The 22,225-nt window shown below is 33.4% G+C and overlaps 2 protein-coding genes across 3 annotated transcripts in view; one reads left to right on the top strand and one right to left on the bottom strand.

Moving 5' to 3' along the window:
• The window catches only part of LOC111044522 (Ig-like and fibronectin type-III domain-containing protein 2), a 325,827-nt gene that overhangs the window by 110,405 nt on the left and 193,197 nt on the right, over window positions 1-22,225 (top strand). The gene's annotated exons all lie outside the window — the stretch shown is intronic.
• The window catches only part of LOC120351003, a 46,261-nt gene continuing 45,657 nt past the window's right edge, over window positions 21,622-22,225 (bottom strand). For both annotated transcript variants that reach the window (XM_039426730.1, XM_039426738.1), the window contains exon 2: window positions 21,622-21,893. In XM_039426730.1, coding sequence (XP_039282664.1) covers window positions 21,626-21,893 — 268 coding nt within the window. In that variant the 3' untranslated portion in view covers window positions 21,622-21,625. The remainder of the gene's footprint in view (window positions 21,894-22,225) is intronic.

Genomic DNA, 22,225 nt, shown 5'->3' with positions numbered 1-22,225 from the left:
ACGAATTGACAAAGTGGAAATATAATATAATAAAATATATAATTTGACAGTGCAGATTTAAAGCTTGGATTACAGATTGAAAATAGTTTAACATCGACAAAATAACTAGAGATTTGCTTGTGCTTGCATGATACCATGCATGATCCAACAGACTTTATAATTGACAAATTTAACACTTTTTTTAAAAAAATGATGAAAACAAATTATAAAATATTTTTAAAATTACTCAAGGTCGTGGTTCTGGCAGCGGAGGATAGTTAATCAACTACAAGTTCTTATAAATTCTATACCAGATAAAATCTAGGATCTTAATGATTATAAGCGCTTGTCGGCTTGGCCATTACTTTAACAAAGAAAATTATATATTTTTCTGCACTATATTTTCTTTCGAAGTGAAGATTTTTCTTTCAAAGCGAAACATAAAAACTCACGTGAATCCTCTTGGCGGTCGTGGTTCCTTTAGATCAAATTTTGTATGATTGGTGGCTGGTCCAGGCTTCGGTCTTAGCACGTGTGGAATTTTAATTAAATATTTCCTTCACCAATTAAATTAGGGAATAATTGAATTAGAATTTCTAGAATAATCAATAAATGAATAATTTTATAAAATAATAGGTAAATTAGCCTAAGATATTGGCTCACAGAGAAAAAATACAAAAACAAAAATCGAATAAAATTTCACTAATAGGTCTTTGGTAACTTTTAACAAGATCTTAACGGTGAGGATTTTAAAAGGGAAGTGTGCTGCCTTCTTCTAAGCCTTTGGTTAGAACCTTTTTCTTGGAATCTCTGTGTAATTAATTTGCATGAAAATTCGCCATTGGTAGAATGATTATGACTAGGGTTGCCACCCGTACTATATAATAAAGTATTGTACTTTATTTGGAGGTCTTGTACTTTATACTTTGTAAGCAAGATAAAGTACGCAAAAATACTTTATTTTGCTCAATAAAGTACTATATAATAAAGTACAAGGAAATAAAAAAAATTTAGGTTAGTAGAGTGGCGGAGACTGTCAGATTCCATAAATAGACATTTTTTCTGATAGAAAGTAACAGTGGTAGCAGGTAACAAATGGAACGGAACTGCTCTATAGACTGTAGTCACAAAGTAGAAGGAATTACCTCTTACTTCTTCTCTGGGCTGTAGTCTACAGCAAAATTAAATAAACTAATCAAATATCATTCAATTCGATTTAGACAATCCCATTTTTTATAAAATTATGCAAACCAAGAAATAGAGCACATGGAGGATACCGGTAGTCATATATGTACATAAATTAGTTAATACTCTTGTTATTTATTTATTCATTTGAACTTGAAATGGCTAAAATAAGCAGAAACCGGTAGTTCTTTTAAAATATTTTAAATAAATGAAGGGTGCTTTATGTTTTTAAAATGTTTTTTTATAAATCATTCAAAATTGTATTTTGAGAAGTACACATAGCCTAGCTCAGGCTTTGACCAAAGGGGTGTATTTTTTTACATTAATTTTCATAATCTTGTGGACCTCGAATTATTTTGCGATAGCCTAGAGTAGTTGAAGAGTAACAATATTATGCATTTTTTAAACTTACATTTTGAATTTAGAAGACCAACTCTAAAACTTTTTTGGATTAAATAAAATAAATTTTATGGTTTTTTCTATGATACTATACTAAAGTAAAATTAATGTAATACACTTTACAATATAAAATTACTATACAATAACTTTACTATACAATTCATCTGTATGAGCATGTGACTTGTTACAAATGAAATTAATTTCTCTATTTAATGATTGTGACATCACATTTCATAAGCGGGCTGGCATAGCTCAAATTGATAGTAGCGAGCAGCAATATCGATAAGATAAGATGCCAGCCAGCTATTACTTCGATTCATGCAACTTAATATAATAAAGATTCATTTCAATACTGTGATATTATAAATGTAATTGTCTCAAGTTATAGTTTTAATTATTATTATATACTCTCTCTCGGAAAGGTGTTCTTCAAATAATCCCTCTACCTCCATGTTTATTATCTAGTCCTCTTACATTGAGAGTTCTCTCTTATACAATTGAGGGTGCTTACCCCCACCTCCATAACTTTTTGGGAAGTATTAGCCTACGGCTTTATCTGCTAGAGTAACGGGACTCTCTCCCGGCAACTGAGAAGGAACTCCGCCTGTGTTTTCGTCACTCTTCTCCTAGACTTCTCGGAACTCGCAATCGTAAAGGTGTGCGGAGAATCGAAGTGATTAAACGGTTTAGTGAATACGCGTGTGAAAGAAGGCTGGCGGACGGAAGACTACCTAATGCTCTACCGGAGGATTGCTGTCCGGGGACACATGCTTAAAATAAAACCGGTGAGTCCGTTCCTTATTGAAAATTAGTTAAAAGGGACCCTTAGGTCAATCCAAAAGTCTCACAAAATGGCGAACCGCGAACATGGACTTTAGGAGGGGGCTCACTGTGAATAATTTTTAATTATAAATAATATCCTGTTGAAAAGCCATCAGCTTTTTTTTTCTTAGTGAATTTTTCGTTTAGAAAAATATTATAAATATCTCAAATATTACTGACTCAATATTAGTTTTGAATCAATCAGTATCAATGTACACGAGATTGATTTTACCATACGTAACTCATTAAAGTTACCAAGAAAAATTCAATGAGCACACCTTACCGAGAGAGAAGTTTACGCCTTTGGGATAAATTAAGTAGGCTATTTCTGTGATATTCATGTTAATGTAATTAAGATGATTATTTATTTAAGATGATTATACAGTATTATGATTGACTAGCAGAGTTCTACGATCAATAAAAAATTATTATTGCAGGTCCTATCCTACAAAAAGCCTGCTGTTGTTAATATTAAAAAATTATACCTATTCTAGTCATATTGAATTAAATTTAGATTGGAAATTCTAAGGAAAATATATTATTTTCATCATCAATAAATCATAGTTCTTTGACGAGACATGATGATCGCAGATCTTGTCCTGCAAGAGCTTGCAATAGGCCTATAATTGTGATAGCTTCAAGGTCATTCCAAGGATTTGTGATAGGCATATTGAATGAACCCAACTGTGATAATCATACTATAAAATTATTATTATTATAAGCAGAGTTTTTATGAATAATTTATTCGAAAATTATATGCTGAGTTTACATGTATTATTATTGGAGGATAATTTATAATATAATGAATTTATTACGATATTATAAAACTGATATTATGTGGATTAGCTCAATAGTCAATCGCTACTAGACTTTTTGTAGATACTCCATTAATAAAAGTTATTCATTCGTGTAAGTAAATATTTCAAATCGAAATAATATTTATCTTATACCAATGTTATTGGCTTACAAATAAATTACCTATTTATTATCCAAAGTAACGATATTCTTCTGGTTAATATTATAATATATGATATTATAACGATTGCTAAGTGTCTCGATTTGAATGCTTCAACATTTCCAAAATTATTATTTGAACGAACAAGTGGTATATTAGATTAATATAATACCTATAATTCCTTGTTATGGGGTGTTATACTGATGTTATCGAAATTTATGGTAACACTTTATGGAATGATTTACTAGGTTCACTATCTTGTTTAGAGCATATTACCAGTCTAATTTTTTATTTTAGTGCACGAATGTTATAAATTGAGGTAATATTTATTCATGCAACATTTTATTGGAAGTTCCATTATCTGGTATTATATTGTTGCATGAAAGATACCACGACATGCTTGAAATGTTGGAGTAGCCAATCATTTGAAAATAAATTATTTATTTTTTTGGTAATTATATAAGCATATAATGGAATGCAAATAGTAATCAAAATAATTCATTTTAATAGTCTATCGTTTAATATAAATAGAGTATTACTTGCGTTCATGTGGGCAGAAAACTTTGCGATGCCTATTGGTTGTTTTCTACAATATTATATTAATTAATGAGCAAGAACCGCTTAACTTTCATCGCGCAGTATAATCATCGTTGTTCATCATTGACTGGTTATTACCTTAGCAGCTATACCACTTCACTGCAGTTGGGAACTTCGTTGTTATCTTATCAATTATTCCGATGTTTCACTTCGCTTCTATGCACTTGAGAGCTCCATCGTTGCATTCTTCAGCTATCATTGCCATGATCTTCACTTTGATTTTTCTTTTGTAAAATATGGGGAACGGATTGACGACTGACGTCAGCACAGCCGCGGATGACTCACCCGGCGGACATCCACGGTCCAGTAGTCCTACGTCCATGCAAGAGATCCAACATCGCTGGTCGTCCACTCATCTCGATGCGGCAGTTGCACTTCAGGAAGGAGCGTCGCCCACCAGACTGATGGCCACAGAATCATTCTCTCCGCAGAGGGACGTCACACATACAATCGATGTAGTCGACGACAGTACACCTTCTCATTCCAATACTACCGAAATAGGAAGTCAATCGGATCCAAAACTACCTTCATCGACCATCGTGGATAGTATGCTGGATTTTCTTAATGAATTGCGTGAGGAACGGAGGGCACAACAGCGGAGTCTTGAAAATAGTCTGTTGAAAATAATGAAGGAGGCGCATATGAGCATGAGTTCGAGATTGGACCAAATGGAGGAGGACTTTCAATCAAACGTGTTGAGCCAGGGTAAATACTTGCAAAAGGAATTGATGGAGGGAAAGGTGGAGATCGAGAGACAGTCTGACAGTAAGATGACTCATTATGACCCGGTGATATTGACACAAACAACAACAGAGTCACAAGCTCTAAAACCAGAACTTCACCGTCCATCCAAGTGCTGTTGAAGTTGTACAATATTCCACTGTAGCCGATTGCAGCCTGGTCATCGATTCAGAGATTGAGAAAATAGAGTGTACTCAACTTGTTACCTTCAACAAAGTCGATGGAATCAATAATGTCCAAGTGCTGAAAAGCAAAAATTCGTCAACATCCACCAATTTGGAGTTCACTATTGAACTAATCAAAGCACAAAGGGCTAGACTACATGTCACTGAAAATAGTTTGGCTGATATGAGCGGCGCATTGAAGGTCAATGTTTTGAATCAAGTTGAGAATTCTACTACAAACTTTGACAAAGCTTTCTGTAACGTTCTGCCTCGTTCTTCTACCCAGCACTCTACACTTGGACAGGAGGCGTGTATCAGATTTCAGCATACCTCCGATGCAGTTCGAAACATGAAGAAGGGGTTCTTCCATCTCTGCACAGGACCGTACACCATTAGTCAAATATCCAGCCAGGGGGATAATGTCTGCAGAGCCATTCTGCACGGGAGAAATTGGATCCGCATCACCAGGATCTTCATAGAGGCTGATTCACTTCAAGATTTCCTGTCAACCTTTCGGACACTCAAAATGCTTCCTAGAGATTCCACTTCATCTAATGTCTTCATTATCGCCATGCATCAGAAGAATCTCTATGCTTCAAGAATAAACATTCTGCAACCCACATGAAGCGCAAAGTAATAAGAAATGTATAGGATTTTATTGTGATTGTATCAATATATATATTATTTGTGATTATATGTCTGAAATTGTGATAATCAAATCATTTTTATCTTTATAATTGTTTAGTAGTATGCACTTATCATTCTTATAATTCAAATAAACAAATTCAATTATCACAATATTTATTATTATATTGTAAGCCTATATGTAAATGTATCCCAAAGGCGAATTTATGTTATATTTCTGTGTCACCAACTTGAAAATTGTCAAGTTGTGTGTTGTGTCTCCTGCTGCCCATTTAAATGTATAATACGTTAATTAATTGTGATATATTTTTCATGAACTTGAATATCATAATATTCACTATTCGAGAATATTTTTCTTAATTGGAGCAGAGCCTATTTAATGTACTCTATTCTTGAGTTTTGTGTTCACTTGATGTTATGTAATGGTGCAGCAGGACAATGTGATAAATTTTGTGTTTAATGTAAGAATATTATGTCTCTCCATGTGCCAGTGCAGTTATCAGCACCCAAAGTGCACTCCACTGTTAGGAGTAGCCCTTCTGGTCTTCGAGACAGAATATTTGAAGCTATATTTCAAATTAAACTATACAGTTTTTTGCATTGGATAACTGCACAAAACGTTGAACTAACATGCAATGCACATGGTTGCATGAATGAACAATGATACTCATTGATCTTATATTTATATAAACTGGAAATGTTATCAACACAGACAAAACAAGAACAAAATGAATAAAAAAACACATTGAAGAAAATTACTTAAATGAACAAAAGCATCAAGTAATAAAATCAAATAACAGAACATAGCAAAAAAAAAATAATAAAAATTAACCAAAGAAAAATGTCTGTGATATATTGTAAACTCAGTATTATTATTGTTATTAGCATTAAGATTAGTATCATTGTTAAGATTATTATTATATTTGTTAGATGTTATTTAAATGTATATTATTTGTTTTTATCAGCATGCCCCACTGTAAGGAAAATGAGAAAGTGAAACGATTGGAAGATACACACAGCCAATAAACAGAATCAGGTTGAAAGAAATGAAGAACAGCCGTTGAGTCAGATAAGCAAGTAGAGAAAGATTAAACATGAGATAGAAATGAAAGAATAGAGCCCAACACAAAATGAACACATCCAAGAGAGAAAAATAATCAATTGAAAAGACAAGGTTGTCTATGGAATGAATAATAAACACAGATATAAAATTTGCAAACAATCATAATTGAAATTGGAGAAATCAAAGACAAATTAAGTGAGTCAGAAATGTGACATAATGCTCTAATTGTATTCAGTTTGTAGGAATTGCTATTTGCAAACTTATGTGGCATCACAGATGTTGTCATGTTGGAGATATTGGAGTATGGCAGGCCAGCAAACTTAGTATTACATCTTCTTTGGTCCTCCGGGCCAGATTATTATTTGGGATTTTCTTTTCTTTTTTTTGGGGGAGTGGGGCTTGTTGCCCACTTCACTAATTATTGTAATTGCTGTGGAGAGAATTTCACTTGTTAAGTCGAAGGGCTTGGACCCAGACATATCAATTTTGTACTGATGGTTGATTGTTTCCCAACTTGTACTACCACAATCCTAAAAGTAATAGTGTAATGTTGGAGATGCTTGGCTAGTCTTGCTGCAGTTGACCCGATGTGAGGGCTGAAATGTGCTGTATGGGTGAGAAATTGGCAAGACCTTGAGACTCAACCTCTTGCAAATTTGGGGCTTTTATGTGACATCACATTTCATAAGCGGGCTGGCATAGCTCAAATTGATAGTAGCGAGCAGCAATATCGATAAGATAAGATGCCAGCCTGCTATTACTTTGATTCATGCAACTTAATATAATAAAGATTCATTTCAATACTGTGATATTATAAATGTAATTGTCTCAAGTTATAGTTTTAATTATTATTATATACTCTCTCTCGGAAAGGTGTTCTTCAAAATAATCCCTCTACCTCCATGTTTATTATCTAGTCCTCTTACATTTTCTCTCTTATACAATTGAGGGTGCTTACCCCCACCTCCATAACTTTTGGGAAGTATTAGCCTATGGCGTTATCTGCTAGAGTAACAGGACTCTCTCCCGGCAACTGAGAAGGAACTCCGCCTGTGTTTTCGTCACTCTTCTCCTAGACTTCTCAGAACTCGCAATCATAAAGGTGTGCAGAGAATCGAAGTGATTAAACGGTTTAGTGAATACGCATGTGAAAGAAGGCTGGCGGATGGAAGACTACCTAATGCTCTACCGGAGGATTGCTGTCCGGGGACACATGGTTAAAATAAAACCGGTGAGTCCGTTCCTTATTGAAATTAGTTAAAAGGGACCCTTAGGTCAATCCAAAATTCTCACATGATTCATGATTATTTTCGTCATACCAGTATGTAATCAATAACTCTTTTCAAGCTATCATGTTCTTATTTGGATAAATCAAATTTTTCTATCATTAGTTATTATTATTTGAATAATTATAATGGATTTTAATCGTAATTAGTGATATTAAAGTCAATAATGTGTATTCTTGTGAGTATATTTGAGAATGCCACAAAGAACTATGCTGATGTTTTTGAATATACAGGTAAAAATTACATGTACTTTATTTAAACCTAATGTACTATATATTTTAGGCCTGTGATTACCAATGTACTTTATTTTTTATAAAGAAAGGTGGCAACCCTAATTATGACGTAGGCATGATGTCAGTGGCAAGCAGTAAAATATAATTCCGTTGATTACAATAATAACTTAATTTGTATAATTTTGTAAATTGCTTAATTCTCTAGATACAGTTCCCCTATACAGTGTACATGAACTAGCATCAATATAATAAGAGAGAGTAGGGTTGTGTTTGTTCATGTGTTCGTGTGTTCGTTTGTTTGCATCAAAACATGTCAACTTGTGGATTGCATACCGGAGAAATGGGAATAATTTAGATCTCCAAATTTTGAACATAGATTCTAAAAATATCAATCTCGTGCACCTGGAAGCCCAAATTTCAATTTTCCTTCTAGATTTTTCAGAATTAATGTTCAAACTTCATTAATAGTACATACGATTTCATAAAAAATCACCAAATCATATGGTCAGAATTAAAAAATATTATTATATTAAAGAACTGGGTTATACACGTATACAGGTGTAGTACGGTAGAGGAAAATTATGTTTGACGCATCATCGCATCTGAACTACTGGACTGATTAACTTGAAATTTCGCATATAGATTCTTGCTTAACCGAGGATGGTTATAAACCTATTTTAAATTCTTCAATATTTGATTACATCAAGTTTTCAGTTTGTCAAGTTTTCAATTATTTGTCATGCTTTCAGTTGTTGTAAGGAAGCAGCAGAACATTTCTCTTAAAAGGGAAATAAGAAGATAGGTATGATTGGAGATCCTTTTCGAATGATAAAAACAGGTTTTCCATCGCACCCAAATTTTTCCGCCATTTTGGAACCACCATTTTAAATCCAACTACTTTTTTTAATTGGAAGGTGGTCATATGAAACATTATCCCGATACAGGATTTCCAGAGAAAAGTTATGGTGAAAACCGCACATAGATATCTCAAACCTTTCAAAATTTATTCTCATCCATTTCCTTTATTAAAGTATAGAAGATGATATATAAATGGATGATATATCCATCTATCTATCATCTTCTATACTATAATAGAGGAATTAACTGGCTTAAAGATGTATACAAGTGTAGAGGATAGGGAAATAATGTTTGATGCATCATCACGTCTGAACTACTGGACTAATACTTGAAATGCTGCTTATAAATTCTTAATCAACCGAGGATTTTATAGGCCTATTTTCAATTCTTCTGGATTTCATTACGTCAAGTTTTAAAATAGACCCTTGCAAAGCACGGCAAGTGGCTATGACCTTGTTCGTTACTACAACATTCAACGTTATAATGTAATTTCGTGAGTAATAAATAATTTTAACAGTAATACATTTTATTTTTTTATTGAAATTCTTTCTCCTTTTTAGAGCTATTATCCAATAGTTCTTAATTTCAGAAATAATATTATAGCTTGCATTAAAACCTGGCATGACATTTATAATATTGAGTCAGTCAGCTGTGTTGGAGCTGTTACAAAACATCTGATCAATTGTAAACAAAAGTGTAACCTCCAAAAGGTTCAATGAGCAATTCATAAATGGTTTGTACTTAATTGGCAAAATAGTTATAATTTCATTAAATAATTCTTTGAAAAAATGCATAGTACAAAACAGTACTCTTATCTTATACTCAGCTGTTGATAAGGGAGCCTTATCGATCGGGTGCTAACTTTTTGTTTGGCAAACCTTCTATTTTATGAGGGTAATATTATAGTTTTTCTAGTTAATTCTCTCCTTTCATGAGATTTACTCAAAAGATTCATCACAATATATATTTATATAAACAGGATACAAATGACACGGATAGATTCAAAACACTTAAAAACTTACATTTAAACGAGAATTTTGGGGGCTGGGCCCCCTTTGTCAATCAACCAGGAAGTTCAAGAAGTGTCAAGAACCAGGAATTTATGTAGACTTCCTGGTTGATTGAAAAAGGGGGGCCAGCCCCCAAAAATTCTCGTTTGAATGTAAGTTTTTAAGTGTTTTTTTAATCTATCCATGTTGTGTATATCCTGTTTATATTTTTATTTCAAAAACTTAAAAGTGTTTTCTTTTAAGTTCTACGAATATATATATATATATATATATATATAAACTCATGTTATTTCTATTATCCACTGCATACTGAAAGTTGATTACCCTGATCTACTTTTAGCCTACTCCATTTCATTAATCAAAGATTTGATCCTATATATATATATATATATATATATATATATATATATATATAAACTCATGTTATTTCAATTATCTACTGCATACTGCTGTATATTACTGAAAGTTGATTACCCTGATCTACTTTTAGCCTACTCCATTTTATTAATCAATGATTTGATCTTATTTACCTGTATGATTATTCTACTTTATTAATTCTCTGGTTTTTTTCTCTTAAATATTGTCACGTGGTATTTTAACACCACAAAATACTTTTAATATAAACTATTGAGCTTCAATAAAATTATAAAATAGAAAGAATAGATAGCCTAGTCGAGTTACCACTCAAGTAAAATCAAATGTTATTCATGATAAAGAGAAATCAGGTTATCTTTAAGTGATAAGAAAATCATGCAAAATTGTAATTCAACAATAATGATAATTCTTTGGCAGAAATAAAAATTATAAAGCAACTTATTTATTATTGGCAGATCATAAAAAATAAAAGTTTGCGTGTACATTTTGAGGTTAGAATTCTTTGTTTTTGTTCTAAATGAATCAATTGATCTAGGATCAATTGACAGTTCTTTGAATCGATACCTAACGAATCAGCTGATTGTTCGATCAATCAGTATGAATTGAATTGTAATTTTACTTACAAAATATATATTATATACACTAGGGAAGGTTTTATGTAAATAGATAAAGACAATAATTATTATTGTCACATGATTATTTATTGCAATCTAAAAAAGTATGAAAACCAAGAGTACACAAAACTCACATAAAAAATTAAATGTATATCATTGTATAACATCATGTATCAAGATTTAATTATTAATACCCTTAGCCTATCACTTAGTTTATTTGTATAAAAACTTTTTGTTTATCTTTGTATAACAAAGTTAGGAAAACCCTGAATCTTAAAGAACCAATTACATCACATCTTACTAAGATTAGAAAGCCAATCAGAAGGAAGCTTATAAATCGTTTAAGGAAGAGATGAAATTTTTCTGAAAATCACTCTCTCTGGCTTGTGATCTCGATCTGTGAGGACGCACATGGAGATTAGGGTTCTTTCTTCCTATTAGATTTTAAAATCATCAAGCCAATCCCTTTTTAAATGTGAAGTATATGTAATTAATGTTTGATTATCTGTGAACTTAGTGTTGCTGAAGAGTTCTTAATTGTAATTTTTTCCCGTAGATATATTTTGATACTGATAGAAATTTATAAGAAATCTGGACCATGCGCGAGACGATAAGGACCTGCCTAATTAATTATTGGAAATAATTAATTTACTCTACAAGACCTTCAAGAACATCATTATTGTGAGTGAAAAAATTTGTCTTAAATGAGCTCATTTGAAGAAGGCCTTTAACAGTGAATTGGGGAATTGATCAAAGCGCTATATAAATTAATTCAAGTTTAAAAAATTCGCAATGTGTTGACTACTATCATATAAGTTATAAAAACTCTTTTATGAATTTATTGATTTATGTAGGAAGCTTATTTCCATGCACGGCACGAACTCAAAAACCCTGAGATTTTTAAATTGTCATTTTTATTAATTATTATTTGTTCATTGATCAAAGTATGTCCTGTTAAATCTACAGACCGAACAGGTTTTAAGTTGTAGAATTCTGAATTGACTTGAAGTCCACATATCAGTATTAAATATAATATATATATTTTTAAAGCTCACAACTGTGAATGCTAATAAACCTTGTGATAATTATTAAAATATTAGAGAATTTATTTAAATTGGAATTATAGATATAAGAATATTTTATATATATTATTTTTTGGGAATATACTTTTTGTTTTATGTCAGCATACAAGATCTTAGAAGTTTTTATTATTTCCCAATTCATCTCGTGATATACAGTTTGAGCTGTCTTGGTACCAAGAAATATTCGTCTGCAGCAAATAAAATCAGTGAATTAATTAATATTGATCTTATTCAGAGCATTTATCACTTATCATCCTTTGATGATAGTCGCACTAGTCAGCCAGAAAATCTTACTGATAATTATATTAATAAGTCTACAGTATATTTTATAAGGATCCAGAGAACTTCAAGAACTGGCATTGTAAGTTCCAAGGAATTTCAGAAGGGTAAATTGGTGAATACCTGTATTCATGACAAGCGTTTTAAAAATCAACTAGAAAAAACCATAGTTGGTCTTCATTATTCTTGATTGGATACATGGTTACTGATAGTCAGTCACCAACTATCCTTTTGACTTCCTTATTGGTATTCTTCAAGAACTTCAAGGAAGCAGCGGTAAGAATTATTAATCACCAATCATTGAACCTTGTGGTGATTAATTATATTTGGAAAATTCATGCATCTACCACTGAGCTATAGCTGCGGTCTGAACCCAGCATATTTGCGAGCCAGATGGCCTTAACTTTTTGCGAATCTATTTGCAAAATAGGGATTTTAGCAACTGCTCTTATAAATATCAAAAATACCGCACCACATATGAATGGTTGGCAGTCCACACCATTACAATATTCATATTAATTAAAAATTTCACAATATTTCCATTTATTAATAAATCTCTAGTTTAATTGATAAAATTAACGTTTTGGTAGAGAGTTAGTGGGAAGGATATTTTTAATATTCTTTCCGAAGAATGGACATTGATATGTCCAAAGCTCCGCCAATTTATGTAGATGCATAACAATATTATAATTATCTATAGTTATTACAAATTGCTTTTTTCATATCATATACAGTTCAATAATTATTATCTCAGTCTGTATTATGTAAATTCATCTATAATTTTGCTGTATTGTAAGCTATTGTATATAAGTGTATAAGCCAGTATATATTGTAATCTACATAAATAAAGTACTCAATCAATCAATCAATTATATTGTTTTATTTTTTGGTGTGGTGGAAAATAGCATTTGCACCACGGGCAAAAATGTGTTACCAGCTCTCAATCTTTTCTAGTCTTCGGCCTACGGCCTCGAACTTGAACACCGATTTCGAGCCTGTAAACGAACATTTTCGGTCTTAGGAGCGAAATATACTATTACCAAAACCATGGTGTTAGAATACGTTCTAATATTTCCTACTAGGCCTACAGAGCTTACAGGGCTTGAATTTTGATGTTTCGGTACTATTTATAGAGCCGCAATAGGCGTGGAATCGCAGTATCACATGTGGAATGAACCATACTATCACCAATGTATTGTTTGTAGAGCCTAGTTCATGCTGATCACATTTTTATTTTCCATTTGAGGAACCATACGATATTAACAATGCTTTGAAATGAGAAGATGAGAATACACGTCACATACAGGCTCCAACTCGATCATTTGTGGATTTCTATCAAACGGATGTGAAATAATTCTGATAGGAAAGATTGAGAAATATAACTGCCATTGTAATTAAAATTTCCAAATTGGAATTTTTGTAATTCATGAGCGTTCCAATAGAAAACCTCTTGAAATATTATATTCAATTCATTCACATAGAAACTTATTTTCATTGGAATTTGTATTTTGTATTTCATATCAGTTTTATTTACTTCAACACAAAATTATTTCAAAGATATTATAGAATATTTTATATAATTAATATTTAAATTTTCAGCTTGTCCTCCGATTCCTGTATGACTACTGTGTCGTCCGCAAACATCAAATGATTCTAAACCATTGCTTTGCAATGCATAAGTTCAACATAAGCAAATATTTCAGAATGAAAATCTCGGTAATTGAAACCAAAATCATGACTTTTCATGGCAAGTCGCCGATACGGTCAAAAATAGTACTGGGAGACACGATTTTAGAACAGATATAAAATTTTAAATATCTAGGCTGTGACATGACCAAGATGTACAAAAAAGGTATCAAAATTCAATCTGGTATGCGGTGTAATTACTCGATTCCTCAAAGGTAGAGCCAGAAAGAACACCTTGCTCAAATTCAGCCAGTAGTCAGTAGGTATCGCCATATACTTTGACTTACGTAAGTGAAGCATGGAAGGAAGCATGAATTGAAGATACAGTCAGCAAAAATGCGATTCCTAAGGCACGTCAAAGGATGCACAGGAGAGGATCGGATTCGAAATGAAAATATATAAGGAGAATGTGATGTCCAACCAGTGTTGATTTTGATAAAAACATATGGGAATAAATAGTCAGATCATGTCCTTGGAATGCCACAAGACCGTCCCATTAAATGCCCTACTCCACAATCAAATAGAAAGGAGAAGTATTCGTAGACCGGGGAAGAGATGGACGCCGGAACAGGCTTGAAAAGCCTAATCCATGACGACGACGAGAAATTTATTTCTTTGGGAGAATGTGAAGCTTCAATGACTTGTCGAAACTTCCAAAAAGAAGAATGGAACTGACAGGAATCGAAATTGTAAATAGATTGTAGTTGCTTCATGCTCTAAGTGAGGATAATATTATCTTTTTCATGGAATTAGGAGACAAGATGCCCAATAATACTACACATATGCCAAGTAGAGGAAAGGATTGCTCATGCGGTTGCAGGTTTGGATAAAATTCTTTATCTCTTGGCCACAGTTTGACCAAAGCAGGCTTAAGTGACGCTTGATGGAGAGGTTCTGTGAAGGAGGAGAGACAAAAATTCATTCATGTATTATGTATGAGAATTCTTGGGGAAGCAGACTCAAGTTTGCGTCTTCTCGAGAGGAATGTCCGTTCGAAACGAGAACATCCGATAAGGTGACTGGCAAATCCGTCGGAAAAACTCATGGCGAATTTTTCTGTTCCATTCTTTGGCACATGGGAATGTCAGCTGGAATGGTTTATGGAATTTGTTGGAAAACAAATTCTTCAGACTGTTTATAGTTATACTTCAAACATATTCGTCTTATTTTGTAACACTAGCGAATTCAAGATTACTGGTGATATCATATTTGAAATTTCAAATGCCACGTTCATAACATTTGTGAATGCTACTAGTCTTCTCCAATAATAATGAAATAATAGAATTAACGCACATTTAACAATCGAATACATTCAACGATTAAATGTCTACACTTTTCTCAGCAACTTTCTATTATTTCATTTCATTATTCTCAACTATGATTGAAATACCATAGATGGAAATTAAAAATTGAGAATGAGAGTCAAGGTTAAGATGTTATTGATCTAATCACAGAATGAAAAAATTACCTACTTTATTCTTGATTTTACGAAATCGAATGAAAAGACCATTGTGAAGCTCATTATTGACAGTAGTGTTAGATATGAGTAAATAAATATTAAGATCTTAGCGAAAACTGTCATCTACGGTGCCCAATAGCATTCATTATAAGAATCATTATTCATATAAATAAAAACAATATCAAACTTGAAGTACCCTTTTATTAAAACATTTTAGAAACTTTAAAACAAAGTTTTTTACTGTTTTTATTCATTTTAACATTCTATTAAAATATTTAAAATATTTTAATACAAGGGTACTACAAGATTTATATTGTTTTTATTCTTATTTGAATAAAGTAGCCCATATAAGTGAATTGATTTTATCATTATTTATTTATTGATCAATACGATATAATACAAATCATAATATAGATGTGAGTGTTCATCTGATGATAAAGACAATGAGTGAAGCTTTGTAAATCAAAGAACGATGAAACGTCATAAAAAGCTATCGATGTTTGTAACAGAGATTGGCCTCTCGACGCTGCGAAGTGGAGGGTTAGCAAAGGAGAAGCAATTTGAGTACCACATGATCACTGTAACCTATTCAGTTTCTAGTCATATTCTGTGAAAACTTTGTGCTTATTGGGTAGTACATGATATTTTGGTCGATAAACAATGAGAATGGATTTTCAGGTTACCCAATTTGTCGCTGAGAAGAAACTTGTCTGCCAATTTGCATGGGTTGAGATGGAAATTGAGTCTTTGAAGACACAGTAAATAGAGCAGCAGTTTGGGGATTGGAATGCCAGACGTAGTTGCATTGAGACAGGCTGCCGAATCGCTCGCTGCTCCCAAATATTCGCTGTTTGTTGAGCTAATTGGAATACCGAGACGGCTCTAATCTTGTGTTGTGTGTTCACATACAGGTTGAGTCGACACAGTACATAGACGAGGGCGGTTCACAGGAGCACTGTACTAGTGTCATACGCCGACCCCAGTCTGTAATGAGATACACGATCTGACACCGTTCAATGATCAACTAATTCGAAACTCCAATTGCATGTTCTCCACCAAACACTGCAAGTGATTGTGGATTGAGTTAGCATTGTGTTTGTCCAAGTTGATAGAATTAATATTCTTGAATCTGTTCTGGACACAGTTGGAGATCATCATCATCATCATCATCATCATCATCATCATCATCATCCGTTTATTGAACTGCACAAGCCTAGAGATTATGTGATCAGCAAAAATATTGTAATTGAGATTTGAATATTTGGCAACGATCATACTAAAACAAATATGGTAATGAATAACCACTTCAAGATGAAAGAAAATTAAGTAGAGTTCAATAAGTTATGTGTAAACCCATTGTTTTTATACGGCACACTATTGATTTTTGAAACTCTTAGGGCCGGTTTCCGAGCTCGGGATTTAGCGAAGTCCTAGACTTTAAACAGCTGGAGTCAGAAATTTGGCTTTCCAAAACGGGGCGTAGTCGCAGCTTTTATAACAGATAGAAGTCGTATAAGAAGTCGTAGTTCTTATTTTATCATTTCTATAATTGGAAACGTGAAATTAGACATTCCTAAATAATTCAAAATAGCTGAAACTTATCACTATTTTCTCTTTATTTTTTTTGTGTTCAATTTTCTAGTTTTTCGAAATTTAATTCAAACGTGACTATGACAATGACTACGACTACGCCCCGTTTTGGAAAACCAATTTTCTGACTCCAGCTGTTTAAAGTCTAGGACTTAGCTAAATCCCGAGCTCGAAAACCGACCCTTAGAATATTATACAATGAGGATACGATATTTTTGTAAACATGGCATTTTTAGTTAAGAAATTCAATTGAAAATGAGGCAAGAAATCAAAAACTAGATAGGGTGCTTCCCTAAATTGCGTTACTCTGCCTCTAGGAAGAAGGGGAGGTTTACACGGTATAAAACCCTAGGTTGAAGTATTGACCATTCACAATCTTCACCTACCGTTACAAGGAGTGAGTGACTCAAAATAATTGATTTTGAAGTTACGTGATTGCAGTGAAGTTAGGATCTCATATGAGTTATATAATGACATATCCCAAGATCCACATAATTGTTCACCTTCCAAAATAGAGTATAAACATTTTTTTCGAATAAGTTCAGATCTCTCAGTGTCCTGAGACTGTATCCAACAAATTGAAAAGTTTGAGTCTCTTATCTAGAGCAAACTGGAAAAATACACCTGGGAAATATATGATTTTGCGAGGTGTAACAAAACAGCAAATGTCTTATTTACAGGTTGTAATAAAATCTGGACCGTAAAAAAGGAACGATCTGCTGGTAGATGAAACGGATGCAACTGCGTGCAGCGTGCAACTGATTTTCAGCACTGAAGCAACACCTTGTTCAGTCCTCAACTGAGGTAGTCATATATATGAAACAACTCGTAAATGGGTCGATGACTTTTCACAAACATAAATTTTTTGTATGTTCGGAGCATTGATTTTACTATTTGTTTTGAGAGTGAGTGAGTGAGAGTGAGAGAATGGAATGTGCTGTCTACGAAGTTACATTGACAGAGCTGCCATTGAGAAATGATGGCAGAGTGCGTTCAGTGCTCTCCGGAAATAAAGAAATGCAAGAATATACCATAGGAGGACTACATCCTTCTATTTCTGACCGTACACAAATTTGATTCGAATAGGTTTTTGTGCTCCATATTTTATCACCGTGATTCCATATGTTTTCCTCGCACTACTATAGGTTATTCGTAGAAAAGTTTACATCAGTACAGTACGAATGGACTACCACTAGATATACCTCACATCAATTTCCAGATTGTAGGTATAATAAAATCGCACAAAATGCGGAATAAGGCCCAAGAGGCTGGAGAAATGATACAAGTGAATAATTTATTATGAAAAACAGTGATTATTCACTCAGAAGAAGAAGAAGAAGTGATTATTTTAAAATGAAGATTAATAATGTTTTAATGATTTTCATAATATTCAGGACCTCCTGAGATTATAATAATTTTATGATGATTGGATTTTATTCATCATACTCTAATGGGTTTCTCCTGCTAATCACAAGATTTTTAAAGATCCAATAGAAAATGAAATTGTCTCTTTTGAAATAAGAAAACCTCCTTGAATAAAAACTAAGAATCACTTCAACAGTAGAATTTTAAGGAATTCCAATAGAAAGTAACATAAAAAATGTCAAAATACGATGAAAATCAACTGTCCTGGAGATAATTCCATTAACTCAGATATCAGAGGTAAATACGTTTTCAAAATAATTTCAAGTTGCTCTAGATATATAATAATGTATTGATATTACGCTGCTGGACAACCCAACCCAAAGTATCTAGTCGTTTTTGTCTACCAATTTCACAAGAACCATCAAATTGAACCATTGTTCACTCTCATCACGTGATTAATCATAGCGAAGTCATCGCTTGAAAATATGGTTTTTCTTTTGAATGGCTGGAAAGTTCTATCGGATATTAAAAGAGCTCGACCAAAGTTGGAGTTGACGGCTCGGAATGCAATTTCACCACAAGCGACAATAAGCCTGCATAGTATTCATCTCCTTCAAAACTTTCTATGTCACCCAAACATGAGAGAACCCTCTCTTGCGAATTGCATTGTCCCACTTGATCTCTCTCCAAAATTTAATTTCCATAATATCCTCATCTGCTATTCGTTGAAACTTTTGAATTAGGTTTTATTGGAAAACAGTAGAAATTTAGATTATTATACCAAGTTCCTGTAAGGTTTGAGAGGATTGTTTATGAGATTATGAATAATGAATAATAATCTTCGAAAAATTAAGGAAATCCTCAGTTTTTTTACCAGTATCAAACCAGTTGACCAACTAACGATTCGAGAAACAGACATTTTCTTCTCAGCCTCAATCATTATACACGAGAATTCAATCGAATACTCCTAAATGTGATGGTTTCTTGATTCATTCCGAGCAGCGATGTATTAACACACTTTTCTATCTATTCCACACGACAAGCAGTCAAATAAATGAATTGACTCTAGAATCAATTATTTATTTAGAATCAATATTATTGGACTGCATGTCGTGTGAAATACATAGAAAAAAAGATGCGAATCTTCTTCTAACTGATGGTTCATCTAATTGATTCTATTTTCTAGAAACAATTTTTGACCGAGCGAAGTGAGGTCTAAGAATCAAGTTTTCAAATGTTTATATGTTTAAAATATGTTTATATGTTTATATGTTAATATGTTTATATGTTTATGTTTATATGTTTATATGTTTATGTTTATATGTTTATATGTTTATATGTTGCGCATTTACGGCGAAACGCGGTAATAGATTTTCATAAAATTTGACAGGTATGTTCCTTTTTAAATTGCCCGTCGACGTATATTACAAGGTTTTCGGAAATTTTGCATTTCAAGGATAATATAAAAGTAAAAAGGAGCCTTCTTCATACGCCAATATTAGAGTAAAAATCAGACTATAGAATTATTCATCATAAATCAGCTGTCGAGTGGATTATAGGCCTAAATCGCATGCCATGACGCATGCAATGCAATATCTCAATGTAACTTGGTAAAAAATTAGTAGCTGTGTAGACTATAAATTGCATGCCTCATTGAATGCAATTTTTATGCTTTATTAAGGCTAGGGCCACACGACCGCACATAGTGCGTCCGTTGAAACTTAATTTTTGCGGCCGTCGCCAATGTCACCACACGAGCGTTGAGTGTTGTGCGTCAACGTCAGTTGGCTTTACGCAATGGAACCAGACGAAGGAATAACTTCTGCATGTCGCGACGTCGGCGTTGCAGCATTTCTGCGCAAAAATCACCGTCCTTTATGACTTCTGTTACTTGGTACGCACGTACCTTGTGTGTTTTTACCAATTCACTTCTATGTATTTCTACAACGGACGTCAAAAAGTAAGTTGCAACGGACGCATTTTGTGCGCTCGTGTGGCCCTAGCCTAAATAGGATGCAAAGAACTTATAACAGCTTGTCTGGGCGCCTAGATGTCTTCTGGTTTTCTCGCGCTAAATTCCGGAAAGCGTTATATATGATAATCAAATCTTGTGTAAGCATGATCTGATAAAATAAATAGTTGGTGTATCAGTGTGGATGGGCATATGGTTTGGGACGTCGTTCAGTTATAAATGCTGTTTATTCTATTGATAAAATTTTTGTTCATTATTTGTTATTAATATTCTTTATTTTTTATAAATTTTGAATTCCCAATTTGTTTTATTATCAATTTTTTCATAAGTATTTGAAATCTTTGTATTTTTCATTTTTGGATTGGTATTTTTGTTGTTTGTATTGTTTATCATTGCATAAGTTCGTATTATTTTTCTTTTTCAATTTGTATCTGTACAAATTTTATTGTTAAGGAGACATATTTGGAGAAACCCGTTGTCTCCATTGTGAATAAATGAATAAGTAAATGAAATATTGATTGCGTGCAATAACGCATGCAATTAATAACTAAAATAACATAGTATTGTCTCTCGAACTTTCTTTGCTTTGAACTCGGGCTGTCCTGTTGCCAGTATGTCTTGGAGGAGATTAGCTTTTGATGTTAGCATTTTTGATACACCAACCTCAACAGCCATTAGCCGTTTTCACACCGATATCTCGCCGACGCGACGTACATACAGGATTCACTCTGATGGACAGTATAAGAGGAGGCTGCGGTTTATAACTGCGCGAGGTCTACTGTTCACAGAACTACTAGTGGTAGTTCATTACAAAATAATCTTATGTGAATTTCATGAATCTTTCTCAAATCAAGTGTATTACACTTACCAAAATTTTATACTATTGAATTTGAATCCACTTGCAAATAAAATACTGAGACTGAGACAAAATGAAACATTGACGTGCTTTAAGTTGAGTTTAGCTACGAGTAGGTGACAGTTGTGAGCTTCAAAATCACTCCCCAGTGGTTCACAAGTCATAACTCAGCAAAAACTGTAGGTCCATTCATATCTCATAATTATCTCCATCACCCATATCAAAGTTTAGGTATCATGTGGGCATCATGCTCAGAAAAAACAAAGAAGAAATCATTTTGCAACAATAGAATTCCGATGACCACACCTTCTAACAGTAATCTCCTCTTCCTTATATTATGCTAATTTTGGTGACGTAGCTGAAGGAAGTTGGTTGGGTGAGAGGATAGAGAAGAAAAAGACAAAAGCTGGCTACATAAAAATGTAATTTGAATTCAGATGACTGGTGTCCATGAATAACTTGTCATGTAATGGAGTTGAATGCCTCCTGCTGATGAGATGAAGACCAGGGTGCCAGCCGTGCAGCACACAAGACAACCACCCGCCAAGTCGACCGGCCGTTATGTGTTGTGTCTTCAACGGGCTCCAGTCACTGCAGGCACGCACGCACAACCGCAATCGCATGTTCTTGTAGCCCTTGTAGACGCATCTGGAGCTCAACAGCTGTTGTACTCTTGAACTTGAAACAACAAAAATAGCAATGCAAGCGCAATCAACATAACATCATTTTGGATAACAACACTGCAATCCGGTCATATTCATCTCCATTGATATTATCAAATCGATAAGAGAGGAGCACATGCTATACTTTCAGTATGTGCAGGAGAAGCACATACCATTACTTAGAAAAGAGATACCTCTTCCAAAATATTTAAAGCTGGTTTCCGAGCTCGGGATCTAGCTAAGTTCTAGACTTTAAACAGACTTTAAACTGGTGTAGTTAGAAAATTGGCTTTCCGAAACGGGGCATAGTCGTAATTTGTATGGTAATCTTTAATATCGGGTTACCAA

The sequence above is a fragment of the Nilaparvata lugens genome, chromosome 1 (genome assembly GCF_014356525.2).
Source record: "Nilaparvata lugens isolate BPH chromosome 1, ASM1435652v1, whole genome shotgun sequence".
NCBI classification, from domain to species: Eukaryota; Metazoa; Arthropoda; class Insecta; order Hemiptera; family Delphacidae; genus Nilaparvata; species Nilaparvata lugens.
This window is presented reverse-complemented; position numbering and strand designations above follow the sequence as displayed.